The sequence below is a fragment of the Phragmites australis genome, chromosome 6, assembly GCF_958298935.1.
Source record: "Phragmites australis chromosome 6, lpPhrAust1.1, whole genome shotgun sequence".
Taxonomy (NCBI): domain Eukaryota; kingdom Viridiplantae; phylum Streptophyta; class Magnoliopsida; order Poales; family Poaceae; genus Phragmites; species Phragmites australis.
The window spans coordinates 32,187,447-32,204,811 of record NC_084926.1 but is presented as its reverse complement, the minus strand read 5'-3'; the positions used below and the strand labels follow the sequence as shown (position 1 = coordinate 32,204,811).

The 17,365-nt window shown below is 40.7% G+C and overlaps 1 protein-coding gene across 2 annotated transcripts; it reads left to right on the top strand.

Annotated features, from left to right (window-relative positions):
- The first annotated feature begins 297 nt into the window (after positions 1-297).
- On the top strand, positions 298-4,169 carry LOC133922238 (putative pentatricopeptide repeat-containing protein At5g43820). 2 transcript variants are annotated; one of them, XM_062367474.1, is made up of 4 exons: positions 298-2,352; positions 2,655-2,754; positions 3,227-3,464; positions 3,633-4,169. In XM_062367474.1, the coding sequence occupies exon 1, from the start codon at positions 578-580 to the stop codon at positions 2,195-2,197; it is 1,620 nt and encodes a 539-aa protein (XP_062223458.1). In that variant the 5' UTR covers positions 298-577; the 3' UTR covers positions 2,198-2,352; positions 2,655-2,754; positions 3,227-3,464; positions 3,633-4,169. The 2 variants fall into 2 exon arrangements, with proteins under 2 accessions (XP_062223458.1, XP_062223459.1); XM_062367475.1 differs by having other exon boundaries at positions 3,201-3,464.
- The last annotated feature ends 13,196 nt before the right edge of the window (positions 4,170-17,365 follow it).

Here is a 17,365-nt window from a genome sequence, read left to right as displayed (position 1 = left end):
GATACATGTTCTTCTTCCATCAATCTTACCTTTTTGCCAATGGAATTCTTGTATCGTCCTCTGTTGTTGCTGAATTGGATGGATGCGCGTCCAGGTAATAACATGTTGTGGAACAATTGTTAAGGCAATAGAGTCGAGAGAGAATTGAGAGTGAAAAGCGATCGATTCATTTATTGATTCGATGTTCTCTTATACATGATGAATGAATGTCCGATCTTTTGGGAGACATCACTTCCAAAGAAAATCATTTTTGTTTTTAGGGAGAGGGAAAATCCATTTTGTGCAGCTGTCCCACGACCTGGGCCGTATGTGGCCCACGCGCGCCAGATTGGAATAGCTGCTTCTTCCACAGACAGCAGCCAACTCTCTCCGGCCTCCGCCTCTCGCGGTCCGATCCATCTCGTCTCTCTCTCCCCTGATTCGAGCGCCGCCGGCCGCCACCACCTCCCCTGATTCTTCGTCTGCCACTCCCACCCCCCCCCCCCCAGTGACCACGAGTCAGTCGGCGCATCGTCTTCCCCTGCTCCGCACGGAGCGCGCCTCGGCGATCACGCTCCGGCACGGCGGAAGCGAATAGATGGCGGCCCGCCGCCTCCTCCACCTCCGAAGCCGCAGTTACTCCGCCTCCTCCGCCGCCGAGGACCTGGTCGTCTCCTCTCTCCGTCTCCTCTCCATTCCCCCTCACAAGCCAACTCCACTCCCCCCTCACCTCCATTCGAAGGACCCCTCTCCCGATACACCAACACGTCCTCCTCCGCCGTCGCCTACCGCCCTCCTCCTCTCCACCGCCCAACGCCTCCGCGGGGTCTTCCTCCGCAAGCCCCCAGGCCGCGCCGAACTCCACCGGGCGCTCTCCTCCACGGGCCTTGATGCCGCCGCCGCGCTCTCCCCCGAGGTGCTCGCTGACGTCGTCAACGCCGGAGACATCGGAGGTGCTGCCACCGTCGCCTTCTTCGACTGGGCTGTCACCAACTCCAAGCCGCCCCCGTCCGTCCACACCTGCAACATTGTCATCAGGGCTTTGGGGAGGAAGAAATTCTTCGACTTTCTCAAGGACACCCTGGAGATCATGCGCAAAAACAGTATCTTTCCGGACCTAACAACTCTGGAGATTATCGTGGATAGTCTAGTTGCCGCCAGGCATGTCAGCAGGGCCGTTCAAATGATCAGTACCGACCAATTTGGATTCGGAATTGGGAAAGCTTGCCACAGAAAGGAAGCCTTTACCATCCTCATCAGGTGCCTTTGTCGGAGGTCACATGTAGGCCTTGCTAGCTCACTCTTGCAGGCTGCTCATAAGGAGTTACTTGGTCTTGATAATCACGCATACAATGAGGTGGTGGGTGGCTGGGCGAGATTTGGGAGAGTCGATAAGCTGGAGGAGTTTTGGGCAAGGATGCAGGAGGATGGGCTGGTGCCAGATGAGGTTTCACATTGCCATCTAATTGAGGCGTTGGGAAGAGCAGGGCGGGTTGAGGAGGCACTCAGGGTGTTTGAGAATATGGTACATGAGGGATATGGTCAGACTACGACGGCCTACAATGCAATTATTTTCAATTTTGTCTCCATTGGGGATTTAGACAGATGCATCAAGTATTACAAGGATATGGTGGACAAGAATTGTCCTCCTAACATCGACACATACCTCAAGATGATTATAGCCTTTTTGAAAGAGCGCAGGGTGGCTGATGCACTTCAAATGTTTGATGACATGTTGGCTCGAGGAATTCTGCCAAATACTGGAGTGATTACGTCATTCATCGAGCCGTTGTGCACATTTGGGCCTCCTCACGCTGCTTTGATGATTTACAAAAAGAGTAGGAAGGCTGGTTGTATAATATCCTTGAAAGCATATAAGCTTCTGCTCGAGAGGCATGCTAAGTTTGGGAAGAGTGGAATCGTTTTGAAGATTTGGGAGGAGATGCAAGGGTGTGGGTATCCATCTGATAAGGAGATTTACGAGTTTATTGTAAATGGGCTTTGCAATGTGGGTAAGGTTGATGCCGCTGTGTCTGTGGTGGAGGGATCACTTAGGAAAGGTTTCTGTCTTGGAAGAGTTGTTTATAGCAAATTGAACAACAAGCTTTTGGAGATGAACAAAGTTGAGACTGCGTACAATTTATTCAAGAAAGTCAAAGATGTACGTGTAGTTGCTAATTCTCGCAACTATTGCCGTGCTAATGGTTGGCATTCCTGAGCATAATCAATTTTCATTCTAAGGGTAAATACTGTGCTATTCGGTTTGACTGCTGTGAGGCTGAGAGCAGTTCCGTATGCTTTTTGGAAGTATACTTGTTGGTGATACACGTGATGAATCTAAAACTCTAAATTAAAGTGGTGAAAGGTACAAAGGTAAGTAGTTTACTGTTGCTTGGATGTTTGCGACATGTTTGGGTGGTGTTGCATAGCTATTACATATACATATATTTACATGTCACCGTTTATGTATTTATTCATTATTCTGACTAAATGTGTGGCTATTTTTATGCGTAAAAAGATGACTGGCGGTAAAACTAGACCAAATAAATGGGACAATATAAATGAATAGAATAATCTGGCGTACTCTTTTATTTACCTTTCTAGATATGCACAGACACGTAGTGTTTGGTAGTGCCTTATTGGCTCTTGATGCAATTTGTGCTACATGTCTGAAGGTATGAAAAAAAGTTCAGCTGGAATCTGGAATATTTGTGCTACTTGGGTTGCTCAGGGAGTAACAGAGGATGAAGCATGCCGTATCCGAGAAAATGACTGGTTGGCCCCTTGTTTTCTTACTCCACTTACCTTTTTACATCTAAGTGAATATTCACAAGTCTGTTATCCAGTCTGGCTTGACATGGGAGGTGAACATGACATCTGCACAATTCAATGCAAATGCCAATTATCTTTTTATTTGTTGTTCTAAGTTTGTGTTTCCCCTGGCTCATAATTGTATTTCTTGTATGCATGCATGTTGTTTTCCTTCTTTGTCAATTTCCTGTGCAACTGAAAATGACTAAGATTTAATAAAGCTTCATTTCTACTATTTGTTCTGCTCAGAATTAACTTTACGCCGAATGAATTTGTAATCGTGTAAATAGGGATTGCTTTTCTATCTAAATCCTTTCCCAGAACGCTGCCATTTCTGTTTGTCATTCTTAACATGGAAAAATATTCAATTTTCTTCTTGTAATATACAATCTCTATTTTTGCATTTGAAGGAGTTATACCTCATTTAATGAAGCAGATTACTTGAGAACCTCTTTGGATCAAGATGAGACAAATCAGAGCTGTCTTAGAGGCAGAACTGGAGCACCAACCAGAAGGCAGAGATACAGTGCGGAGAGCAAGGGATTTTGGCCCAAAACCCTTGAATTTGAGGAAAAATGTAACCAAGAATAGATGTCCGGTAGACCGAACACAACTAGAGCAAGTCCGAAAGGACCATGAGGAGCATATAGAAAAGTTACTCCATGGGGCTGCAGGTAAATGTTATCCTTCTAGGCCTTTTAACCTTCCATTTTCTTCTTTGAGTCTGAACATTTCTCTTGTTCATTTGTTAGACCTTCGAAAAAGTTGACACAGTGTAGATAATCTTTATTGTGATCAAAATTAATGAAAAATGATGCTTACGTATTTCTGTTTTGATCCAGACCAACAAGGTAGCGTCATGAAGCTACGAAGAGAGTGATTACCAGCGTGGTGACAGATGCCTCATCATCCGGACAGCAAGATCAATGAAATGTTGAGAAAACATGCTAGCACGAAATTGTGCAAGCCAACATCCACGCTCGGCAATATTTGCATTGCGTGCACAGCAAACCAATACTCTGATGAAGTACCTCCAGGAGATGATTTAGGATGACAAAAAGGGCACCTTCAGGTGTACACCTCAGACTATCTTCGCAAAGCTACAAGGCGCCTATCATGACATGGATCTGTGTGGCCGGCCCAGGAGCCTGATATCTGAGAAGAGTGTTTTAGCGTTGGCGGTTGCAGTGGAGTGGTCTACAAACTTCCAAGAGTTTTGGGTGCAGAGTAACCACGAGCCAGGAGTTCTCCTGAATGTAATCTTTATTTCATACAATGTGAACTTGGATTTGGATTGGATAAACAACTCTGTTCTTGTAATAATAGTATTCGCATGATCAAGTTGAGATAAAAATCGCTCAAAAGCTTATTATTCTTAAATTTCTTAAGTTCAAGATTATTACATGCCCTAGCTAGCCCCTGCCTCGTAAGACTTGAACAAGACCAGGTTCAGCAAGCTTTATAACATACAGAGAATGTTCCGCCAAATGGTATCAGTTAAGACGATTCCACCAGTCCCCAGGGCAAAACTATGCTGCTGATTCTGAACTGAAGTTAGAGAAGTTTCTTATCGAGGAGCAACGATACTTTGATAAGGCCTCTGCCCAGAACTTTTTTTCCACAGGGCTGCGTATTGCTCCAAGAGAACACGTGGCATGATGTATGAGGGGTCCAACACTTAACTCCATGGAGGAAAAAAGCCAGGTCATTTAAGTTTGAGGCAATTCTCTATACGTCACCGGATAATTTTGTATTTTCACGATATGCCACTAAGTCTTTGGGTTGGGCCCCACATGTCAGCCTTATATCGATTGTCATACATGGAGTTTTTCAGTGGCATTTTATGGATTTTCTCTTCAAGTTTGCATTTTGTTTTCCTGTAGACAACTTCTCTTTCCCTTTTCTTTTTTGCATTTTGTTACGCCTTGGCTCCGGCACTGATCCAACCGAAGAGGACGGCAAAGTGTGGCTATAACAAATGGGCTTACATGTAACTTCACCCGCCAGTCTGGTACCTTAAGCGTAGTGTGCCGTTCTACTGTGGTAGGTGTAGTACCATAGGTCACGCCACTTTATTCATGATGGATGTATGAGTTTTTTAGATGGAAAGTAAATTCCATTAAACAGGTGTACCAACCAAATTTGCAGCAACAAAAAAACAATGAACAAAATTGCGTGCAGATTCCTCCCAATGCAAAGAGGACCACAATGCTAAACTCGCCCGAACGTAGCCTGATTGCTACTGTCTCTGTTCTTTTTTATTTTCATTTAGGACATTAACAAGACCTTCAATGCACATAGTTTAATATTATTATTTTTTAATTATTTCTTAGTGAAATTTGTTAAACATGTAATTATATAAAAGTATTATTCATGATGAATTCACTCATATAATTATATAAAAGTATTTGTCGAATACTAGCAATTTGTATGTACGCTATAGTCAAAGCTTTTAAAGTTTGACTATACACATTTAAAACAACATCTATTCGAATTTTTATGTTAGCTCGGACATCACACCGTGATGCAGGCCACCAACACCGTCCCTCCATTTTGTATTTGAAAAAAAAAAAGGTACGCGCCATCCTCATCTAATCTCATACACACGGGGCACCTGGTGTCGAGTTCAACATCCCGCCTGCTAATATACTTCTCCGTAGCTGCAAAATATCATGCGCAAATTTCCACAATAACATCCTTACTTTGTTTCAAACTTGAACTTGCCAAATGAGTGTCCATTGAAAACTCCCATCCACTTCTGTTTCAGAGCTTCCCGCATCTCTAGCAAGGTCATGATCTCTGATTTGGACTCCCAGTTTGTATGCCGATTTGATCGAGAAAATACCCTTTGGATCAAAATGTCAGGCCGGTGTATCATCCATCTGTTCCCTTATTGGAATAGCTACATTGTGCTCGGCATCCTCCTGACAGAATGTATCACCTACCAGTGCCTCATTCCAACTCCCAGCAGCAGGATCAATCAAATCTCAGGCCATGCTTGGAACAGCTCGACCTTTGTCAGTAATTGGTCTCCGGTTACACCCCTGCACACACGAAAATGTGCTTCCTTTTTACGCAGGCAGGGGCGGAGCTACAGAGTGTTCCTGGTGGTCCAAGGACCACCCTAAATTTTGGCCAAGCAGAATACGCCGGCGAACAAAGCAAACTGCAATCGGTCTGTTTGGAGGTTGGAGGAGGAAGAAAGTGTCACTATAGGCTATGGGCCAACAGCTTACTTATTTACTTCCAAATGGCCCAAGAGGCAAGAACCCAACTCACAGCCTGACAGCCACAGCCAGCCCACGTACCCTCATCCAGTCATCCCCAATTTCCAATCGCACACCACAGTCAAATCCCTAAATCCCCAAATCCCGATTCCCGACCGACTAGAGCAGGAGACGGTGACTGGCGAGCGGGCGTGGCAAGCAGGTCTGGCATGGGCGCCGACGCGCCGCGAGCAAGGTGGGTGCAGCTGCATGACGAGCATGTGAGGCCGTGGCGCAGCTAGAAGGGTGGGCGTAGCTACGCAAGCAGAGGCATGGTGAGCCAGCGAGGCAACGAGCGGGGGTGCGACGTGGGCGCATGGCGAGCCAGTGACTTGGCAAGCAGCAGAGCAGGCAAGCTCACGAGCAAAGGTGCAGCACATGCCATTGATTTTTGCTTGGATAAGGTATAAAAATGAAAAATATATGCTTGAATGTTTCTTTGAATTGAATAGCCACCATTGATTTTGTTTGTCATTTATTCTCTTAGATGCTTCACAGTTCACAATAACATTCTAAAATTGTTTTATGTTCAGATAACTAAAATTGCTTTATGTTAATTGACTTCTTGCCGGCTGATGAAATTGGGAATTGTTAATTGACTTAGTTTTACTTGAGAATTGTGAAGGTAGACTTGTTAAAGATATGAAGAGGAATGGATGCATTGCTGAACTTTTTCGTAAACATGAAGCAAAAGCAAAAAAGATTGCATCTTCTTCACCACCCGTTCCAGTGGCTAAAGGGAAAATAGAAGAACGAGAACCACCTCCGGTTCTAGTTATGGTTAAAGTGTAAACTGAAGAACAAGAACCATCTCTGGTTCTGATTATGGTTGATATGCAATCTAAAGAACAAGAACGGCCTCCAATTTATGATGTTAATTGGCTCGAACATGATCCAAAATGTTTTTGCCGTGTCGACGCGTATCGTCGCGTCGACTCGCATCGGACGTGGTGCGACATGCATCCGACGCGTTTAGTCGTGTCAAAGACAGGGGAGAGGAGGAGGAGGAGGAGACGGAGGACCCGTTACATGGTTTGTTATTTGTTTGGTAATAAAAGTGGTAAATTTGTTAAACATGTAGAGATACAACAAGTGCTCACAAGAAAGCTCAAGAGAAATACAATTTATTTGTGCAAGGTAAATCAATTGATAAGGTTTTTTTAAGGTGTCAGAGGAGAATCTATGTCTTTATAAGGCTAAGTTGACTTCTTCACTTAGATGTGTGAGGTTTCTTTTATATCAAGGATTGTCATATCGTGTACATGATGAAAATGAGGAATCTAACAATAGAGGAAAATTTCTTGAACTCTTGAAATGGCTTGCAGAAAACAATGAAGAAGTTAATAAGTCAGTTTTGAAAAATGCTCCAAAAAATTGCATCTTGACTTCCCCTCCCACACAGAAGCAAATTATGCAATGTTGTGCCAAGAAAACTAATAGGCATATAATTGAAGAACTTGGTGATGACTACTATGCAATTTTTGCTAACGAATCTTTGCTTGTGTTATGTTGATAAATTTGGAAGGGTATGTGAGAGATTCCTTGGAATAGTTCATGTAGTTGGTACCACTTATTTGTCAATTAAGTTAGCAATTCAATCTTTACTTATTGATCATCATTTGACTCTTACTCAAATCCATGAGCAAGGATATAATGAGGCTAGTAACATGAAATGAGAGATAATGGGTTGAAAACATTGATCATGGAAGAGTCTCCTGCTGCTTATTACACCCATTGTTTTGCACATCAACTCCAATTGGTTCTTGTTGTTGTTATCAAGGGAAATGTTGGTTGTGACTAGTTTTTTTGTCAAGTTTCTCGCTTGCTGAATATTATTGGAGCTTCTTGTAAGCGTTATGACATGCTTCGAGATGTTAGAGCTCAAAAACTAAAGACAACACTTGAATTGGTGGAAATAGAGAGTGGAAGTGGATTAAATTAAGAGATGGGGTTAGCTATGCCCGGTAACACTCGGTGGATTAAATTATGAGACTGTTTTGCAAATTAATTATATGTATTTCACGATCCATGAAGTACTCATAACTCTTGAAAAAGATCCTACACAAAGAGGTGATTAGCCAAACATACATGCCATGGTTGATGTTTTTGAGTTATTTGAGTTTGTTTTCAATGCACACTTGATGTTGGTTATTCTTGGATACACAAGTGAGTTGTCTCAGTCTTTGCAAAAGAGATCAAGAAATTGTTAATGCAATATCACTTGTGTGTGGAGAAAGAAAGAATGCAACAAATAATATCTGATGGGTGGGAATAATTCTTTTAATGAAAGGTTACATCATTTTGCATTAAACATGTTATCGATGTTCCTGCATTGGATGGTAGATATATGCCTTATGGAAGATCCCCACGGTTTTATCCGGAACAAACAATTGATGATCATTATAGAAGAGTGGTATACATTGGTGCCATTAATAAAAGTTGGCAAGAGCTTGATAGTCGGTTTGATAAGGTAAATATGGAGTTGTTTCTTTGCATATATGTCTTGAATCCTATCAACTCATTTGCTTCTTATGATGCACACAAATTGTTTAAACTTACCAAGTTTTATCCAAAAGACTTAAAGTGTGGAATTGATAAGACTTGAATTTCAACTTGATAACTTTATTTGTGATATGTGATTGAATGATATATTTAAAGATCTAACCAGTCTTGAAGAGCTCTCTATTAGGCTTGTTGAAAAAAAAACATGTTATTTATGATTTGCTTCTTATGATGCACACAAATTGCTTAAATTTGCTAAGTTTTATCCAAAAGACTTTTCAAGCGTGGAATTGATAAGACTTGAATTTCAACTTGATAACTTTATTTATGATATGAGATTGGATGATAGATTCAAAGATCTAAACAATCTTGGAGAACTCTCTATTAGGCTTGTTGAAAAAAAATATCATTTATAATTTGGTGTATTTATTTCTTAAGTTGGTATTGATCCTACTGGTAGCAATAGCAAGTGTTGAAAGAGTTTTTTTAACAATGAGTCTAGTGAAGAATAATGAGAAATAGTATTGGTGATAAGTTATTAAATGACTGTTTAGTTACATTTATTGAGCGTGATGCTTTTTCCAAAATAAATGAAGATGATCTGATTGAGACCTTCATGGCTGTGAGAAAACGGAGAATACAAAGTAAATATCAAGACCAATATTATAATCTTCTATTCATGCAAGACTTTGTTTCCTATTTAGATTATTTATATTCTATATTGGAATATTTATGATGTTGAGATTTTTTAATATATTTATATCATACTTTTAGTAAATTTATATTTGTATATTGGATTCACGGTGTTACGAAATTTTATACATGTACATTGTTGAATGGGCATACCTGCGGTAAAATCTTAGCTCCGCCACTGTATACAGGTGATCATCAGAGGTATATAATGGCTACAGTATTAGGTCTTATTGCAAAAGTGGAAAAAAGAGAAGAAACACACCTGTCATGCTACACACCAAAAGTTATTTCCATAGAAAAATTCGTTAAGCCTGCGTGGATATTCAATAATAGGCTATGTGTCGATCGAAGATTGTTCAAACTTTGTTTCGCTTAATATTATTTTGTGAGTGATTGGCCTTGAGCTGAAACTGTGTAATAATCAACTTGGTTGGGTCAATCACGTGTGGGGTTGCAATTCTATATCTGATGGTCTAGGTTTTAAATTTTCGTCCATAGGTTTAGTGGGTCGGGTATTGAAATGGGTCGAATCAGGTTTGGGTTTTCAATTTTATCCGCGGGTAGCCATGGGTCATCCAAAATCAATTCCCAGTCCGCGATTTGCTATGACCACAGCTCAACCCAACTCCCATGGCCCATTGCATGTCTGCACACATTCACGCACACATGCGCCGCTGCCTCCCATGCTCAGCCGCATCGGGCTCCTGGTTGTCGTCTCCCTGTCGGCGTGCGGCCGGATCTGCAGCCGAAGGAGGATGGGTGGCGGCTGTCGGATGGTGAAGGTGATGATTGCGGCGGGGAGGCCGAGCGGCGCCGTGATGGGGAGGTGAAGGTGGCGGTGCGGAGGATGGCCAGTGGGGAGGCCAGGTGTGGGCGCAGCTGTTGCCGGGCAGCGGCAGCCGGGTGGCAGGGAGGCGACAGTGGCACAGATTGAATTCTGAAACCCAATAGGCATCTAAAACCTAACGGACACCTGGTGGGTGCGGGTTTGGGTGTCACTTTTCGCCCATTTGTTATTTTGGGCTTGGGTCGGGTTGCAACTAGCAAGTTCGGGTCGGGTGTGATTTTGCTCCATCCGGTCCTAACCCCGACCCATTGCCATCCCTAATCACGTGATGCAAAGACCGGAATTTATTATCCACTAGCAACTGCACATATATTTCATACACGTGGAATCAATCAAGATGTAGCAATCCACAAAAGTAAAAAAAAAAGTAGCATAACAAAATAGACATTTGCATATATGAAATTCACAACATGATCTTGTAATTTCAGAAGGGAGGAGAATGGCGAGTACTTAAACAGGTGGGTGGAGGGTGGAGGGAACCATATGTTCAGAGTTGACCATCCGTTGCAACGCTACGAGGAGGATCAAGATGGCGACCAATTTTATAAAGAGATGAAAACAATTCCCACGATGGAACATGTGTGTGGTTATCTTGGTGTAAAGATAGCACGACGGAGACGATCTCCGTGGTAGATGGCAGTGGAGACAACATGCGAGCTACGACGCACCCTCTCTAGAAAGTCCATGCTGTAGATGAAGTGCGGGAGGCTGGGCACCATCTGGAGAAACTCGTCGGTGAATATATATATATATATATATATATATATATATATATACATATATATATAAGATAAATATGGGATGTCTAGATAGAAGGCAAATAATATGATATTAAATGTATTTTTGGAATGTATGGATGACAAATATTAGATGTCTATGTATGAAAGAGACGGATATTAAACGTCTAAGTATAGAAGGTAAATAATGAGATATTAAATGTATTTTTTTAAGGAGAAACATAATTTAATTTTGTATGGTGACTGTTTGATCAACTCGAATGGATGATGGAGATCGATCGGATATGTTATAACTCACGTATTTTATATGAGTATTAAATTACTAAACAATGGATGTTTCTGGCAAATAATGAGATACTAAATGTATTTTTTTGAAGGAGAAACGAGATTCAATTTTGCATGGTAACTGTTTGATCAACTCGGTGAATGATGGAGTTTGATCGGATCTATCATAGCTCGTGTATTTTATGAGTATTAGATTACTAAACAATGGATGTTTCCTTATTTTGACGTCGGGAACATCATCAACCCTCCAAAATTACTCCCTCGTTAGCAAGTTTAACACCCCTGAGGGCTACTTCTCCAAGGATATGATACTCCGGCTCTTGATCTTGGGACAGGATGGAGCACCTACATCTGAATTGGGATAGTAACGGGCCTTAAGAACACGAGCGCACAAAGAGTCTGAATTACAGAACAAACGCCACGCTTGACGCCTGCTGATGCATGGGAACGCGTAGCATATTCTAGAGGAGGGAAATCACCTGGTATTATAAGCTTTCATATATACTTATTTATTGAAATACTTGCATATTTGTCATCGGTTTAGGCCCCAATTTGATATTTGTTATCAGAAAATTCAAATTGCAAAATTGCCACTGAAGTCCGTTTCTGTCGGGTCTATTTGCCAGATCAATTTCGTTTCGGCGGTGTCACCAATTGTGTGCGAAAAAAAGAAAGGAAAAGTGGTCGGAGAATCATAAAAATCCCGAACTGCAAAATTGCCACCAAAGTCCATTTTTGTCAGTCAGTTTGCCAGTTCAATTTCCGTTAGGTGGTGTCATCAATTGTGTGAAAAAGAATCAGAAAAAAGATTTGGAAAATCATGAGGACCAAACTCTCTGGTTCTTTCTTGTTGTTGTTCCCGTCGTGGATCTGGATTCTCTGATTTCAATTCTATCAAGTCACCCGTGATTTTACTCTAAGAGTCATTCAATATATGATGGATGTCTAAAATTGAATCTTGATTTTACTTGGTTTAATGTTTTCATGTTAGTTATATAACATATTTCGAATTCATAACAGTACAACGTTTTTTTGTTACTTATATAAAAAATCAATTAATTATATAATATTTTTCATTTAGAGTGAAGTCATAGGGGTTCAAGATGAGTAAAGTCAAAGAATCATGATCCTCTTGCCAACATTCTATGGCCACCCAAGGACCCCTCTTGCAAGCTCTCTCTTCTCCTTCATCTCGAGTGACCTATCTCGTCACACACAATAAGACCATCCTAATTGGTTCCCGTCAGGATTCAGAATTCCTTCACAAGTTCTCTTCAGCACTCTAACGATTTCTTTTACGATTTTCGTCACGAAGTGATTCTCAAGTTCATTCCCTTCAGGACGGGATTCTCTCTTATTTTCCTTCACAAATCCCTTTGAAGGGAAGCTGTTGAAGATGAAAGAAAATAAATAAAATAGGAACGGTGAGAGGAATCGAGAAAGAAACGAAATAAAGAGAATATTATTAAGGATGGTCTAAACTTCTATTGATTCTGAGGGGGACGAACGTTGATAGTACAGAAGCGGCAGAACGAGCTGCAGCATATCGCGATGGGAGGAGCGGCGTCGTCATGCCTGCTGCGAAAGGAGCAACAGGAGGATCCAGTGGGGGTTTGTTGTGTGAGAGAGATGGGTCGGGAGGAGTGAGTAGGGGCATTTCTGTCATGTGGAAAAGGTCGGTTTCTATCAAATTTAATGGTAAAACTCCTGTAATTAGGACTTTATCAGTGGCAAATCTGCTAAAAGGAGGCAAAGCAAAATAGGAGTATTTCTCTTCTTTATTCTTTGGGATGATGTTTTCTTGCTGAATTTTTTAATAATATTATTTTATTAAAAATTACAAAATTAATAGCTAAATTAAAAAATTGTAAGGATAGTTACCCATCAGTACACGAAATACTGACAAGATTGTCGGTGTTCCGCATGCCGATAGCCTATGTGGAATTAGGCCTATGGCATGTCGGCACACGAAATATCGATAGGTTGTGGACTCAACTAAAGGGGTGTGTCACGTAGGATGTTCGTGCAATGTATCGGCTTGTCGACATTCTGCGTGCTGACATGTGAGGAGTCATGACCTGTTGTCACGCGAAACGTCGACAGGTGCCATGTTAAGTCTGTCGTCATTCCGTATGCCGATAGGCCTTTAATATCAGCATGGTCATTGATTCCTCTTCTGTTCCTTGTTTTCCATGCGCGCGGTCAAGTAGAAAGCGGTGGCGATGAGCGAGAGCGGCGGCGACTACGTGTGAGAGCGAGTCGGTGACGGGTGGGAGTAGACCGATGAGCGACGGACAGGCTTCAACGGCCGGCGACATGTGGCGGCCTCAATCGGCGGGGAGTAACCTAACGGCGATGATGAGGATCTTGTATTTTTTATAAGAAATAATAGAAAATAGTTAGAATAGAGTAGGAAAAATTAGTATACAATATTTAGAATAGAGTAGGAAAAACCTAGAATAGAGTAGAAAATGTAGAAAAGATAGCATAGGTAATTTATAATAGAGTAGATCTAGTTTAAAAATTTGTAATAGTTAGAAAAATTAGTATAGTTAGGTAGAAAATTTAGTATAGTTTGAAAATTTAGGTTATAATAGTTTGAGGTAGTTTGGCAATGTAGAATATTTAGATAATTTAGTGTTAGAAATACTTAGAAAAATAGTAAGAAAATAATTAGAGAAATGTCGAGTGGAGTAGATAATTTAAGAGAACAAGGATATGAAATTTAGAGTGGAGTAGGTATGGTTCGGAAATTAGCTATATATAGAAAATATAGTATAGTTAGTTAGGAATGTAAAGTAGTTGAAAAGTTCAAATATTTCAGTTATGTGGAGTTAAAATATATTATTTAATATGATTTGAAAATTTGATATTATTATACGTATATATTTTTTGTTGATATAGGAATTGTATATTTGAATTATTGTGGATTTTCATAGTATTGTATTTAGAATGAAAAGAGGAAAATATGATTCATTTAGAATTTAGAATAGAAAATTTTAGATATGTGTAGAATAGATAATTTAGCATAGAGCATACATAGTTTGTAATTTTTTTATCTTTAGTATTTTGAAGTCGAATTGTTATGTAGCCGTAGGATATTTAGAATAGAAATGGAGTAATTGTTTTTGACAGTATTACATTTAGAATGATATAGTGTCAACAGAAAGAGTATGTTAGTGATGATATTTGATGGTTATGTAGAATACAAGTGATAAGGTTGAATATAATTAATGGTTGTAACTGTTGTATGTTGATTACAATTATTTAATTTGACGGAGTATAGTATGGTTGTTGAATCAAGAATGTCGATCAGAGTTGGGTTCATGGTTTTTTACAGTCCTGAATATGTCATGCATTGTAACAATGAGATGGATCTGAGTAACTTTCAGTATGTGGACATGGTATTGCATAGTCTGAGAGAGATTCAGTGGTCCCAAGTGTTAGGTTGGCTGTATAATCTGCTGCAACTCTGTTTGACACATCAGTGGTTGATGATGAAGGTTTTGATTCCTAGATGTTGAGAAACCGACTAGCAGTGGGAGCTCTTAGAGCTTACATGTTCGAAGCAATGACAACAATTTGTGTCACTAGGGCTGTGTCACAGCAATTACATGTTCGAAGATAGGTTTTTCCCACTATATCTTTGTAGAAGCGAGTGATGTTGGGTCCACAAAAGTTGGATCTAGTACCGTAAAAGTTGTTGGTGAAAATGTTGTCCATGAGAAGGTGAAGGAGAGTGTGGTTCTTGAGGTACCCCTGCAGACTAGTGCACCGGTTAAGATACAGACTGCAAGAGAAGAACGTAACGACGGGAAAGAAAATTAGGTCACAATACGTGCTGATCAGGGAGAGAAGGACGAGGCATTAGTGGACCAGATGGAGGCAGATAACGACGAGTTTCGTGTATTTGTGGACTCGGGTGCAGGAATCCCAGAAGAATGGTCGAATTTTGCTTTGGAGAAGTTGACGATGAACGATGGACACAAGTCGGCATGGGAGTATGATTCTATCGTGGTGACCAAATACCAGATGTTTCATGACAAGGTCCATCTACAACATGCAGTGAAGAGATGGTATCCTTAGAGGCGAGGGAGTTCAAGGTGGTAATACCTAATCCTCAGACATATAACGTGAAATGTTTAGCTCAAGGTTGCACTTGGCAAGTTCATGGATTCTTACTGAGGTGTGACACAGTATGTTTAACTTCTCTTGTTGAGCCACATACTTGCAACCTAAGTCGATCTCTACACGTGCACAGGAACATGAGCGTTGATTATGTTGCAAATATGATGTACCTAAAGATTATGAAGAAGACTAGTATGTCTCCTTTTGGAGTTATGCATGCTATCGACACTAGATTTGAGTACGAGATTTCATATGACATGGCATGAAGAACGAAACACAAGATGTTAGAGAAAAGGTTTAGCACTTATAAGGACTCATACCACAACTTACCTTCACTGCTATAGGTTATTCAGGGTAGGAATCCAAACACCTGCATTGCTGTTCATGATTTTGCCGATCAGAATGGAGATCGAGTCCTTCAACAGGCATTCTAGTCGTTCGACTGTATAATCAAGGCATTACGACATTACCAACCGGTGATGTGTGTGGATGGGACATACCTCACAAGTAAATACATGGGGTAAATACTCACAACTATTGGGGTAATTGTGAGAATCAGGTTGTGCCTTTGGCTTTTACATTCATCGAACGCGAATGTACGGATAGTTGGATGTGGTTCTTGCAGTGGGTTAAGAGAGGTGTTGTTGGTAACAGACCTAACGTGTGCGTACTCCACGATCGTCATGCAGGCTTGTTGAATGCTATCAACACGTTGCAGAGTGGTATGGGTGGGGTATTTTCATGACCAGATTTGCATAACCGTTGGTGCATGAGATATCTTAGAGCAAACTTCTACAAACAATTTAGGAGCAAGAGGCTGATGGATCTTTTTAAGAAGCTGTGCAAATGAAACAAAAGGAGAAACACTGTGAGAAAAGCTGGATAAATTAACCGGTAAGCACATGGATGGAGTTTTGAAGAAATCAGTTGTACCAAGGGAGGAGGAGCCCAAGAGCCTAGAGCCTTTACCACTACGAGCGACATCAAGAGAAACTACGGATGAGGTGGCAGGAGGAGGAGCGCATCAGGAACGCCGCGAAGGAGCGAGCCGTGGCTCAAGCACGTGAAGCAGAGAGGGAAGGGAAGCGGGAGAGGACCCGTCGCGCTAAGGCGGAGGGCCTGATACCATGAGAAAGATAAAATATCCTATGTGCACTCAGTAGAGAGTATCTATTATAAATCGACTTATTTTTATTCTCTAAGGCATGTTAGGTTTATCAGCGATACGCTATTATACTAGTCTTTAGACGTACTGTACATGCCAATATTTATTGTCATAATTTCTTTATGGTTATGTCCATTCGCGCTGCGATGATAAATCCTATGTTCCTATATAATGTTTATCAACGTATGTAACCTCTGTGTCAGGTACTATAATAATTATGCTTCATAACTACTCTTGTTCAAAAAGTTAGATTTTGTATCCTTCCAACACCACTTCAATAAAATATTTACTCACATAATTTTACAAGAACTAAATAAAAAAATATCAATAAAATTACATCGAATCAATATGAGAAAAAAAAATGAAGCATTCTGTGCTAACATTTGGACAACTCTTTGAACAACAAACATTTTCGGTCGTTCAACAACAGCATGGTGCATCATTGTCTCAACCTACGTGTAGCCTTTAGTTGTTATTTTCAAAAAAGTTTAACTTATTTATAGGATGCACATTGAGTTGTAACTGTGTCTCATTAAATACATGATATTCTTCTAGTTATTAATAATTTTTTTTTATTAAATACATGATATTATCCTAATTATTAATAAAAATCAATTAAAAGAGATAGTTGTCGATCTGTAGGCAAAAGGAGTGCCTACAGGCTTATCAGCATTCCATTTGCGGACAGACTTGTCGGCTGTCCGCTATCGCGACACCCTTATCGGTGTCTACTCAGATGCCTGTTGGCGCGCGGAATGCTAACAGGCATTTGGTCCGTATTTTACGTGCCGACAGGTCCTTTGGTCTAGTACCATGTAGATTGTTAGTATGCAAAATACTGACATATCCCTTATCGGTATTCCACATCCAACGTATCACTATTCTTACAATTTTCTGAATTTAGCTATTATTTTAACAATTTTCTAATAAAATAATATTATTAAAAAATCTT

Excerpts from the sequence above, each read along its gene's own strand:
- LOC133922238 (XM_062367474.1), top strand. The coding sequence starts at position 578 with ATGGCGGCCCGCCGCCTCCTCCACCTCCGAAGCCGCAGTTACTCCGCC.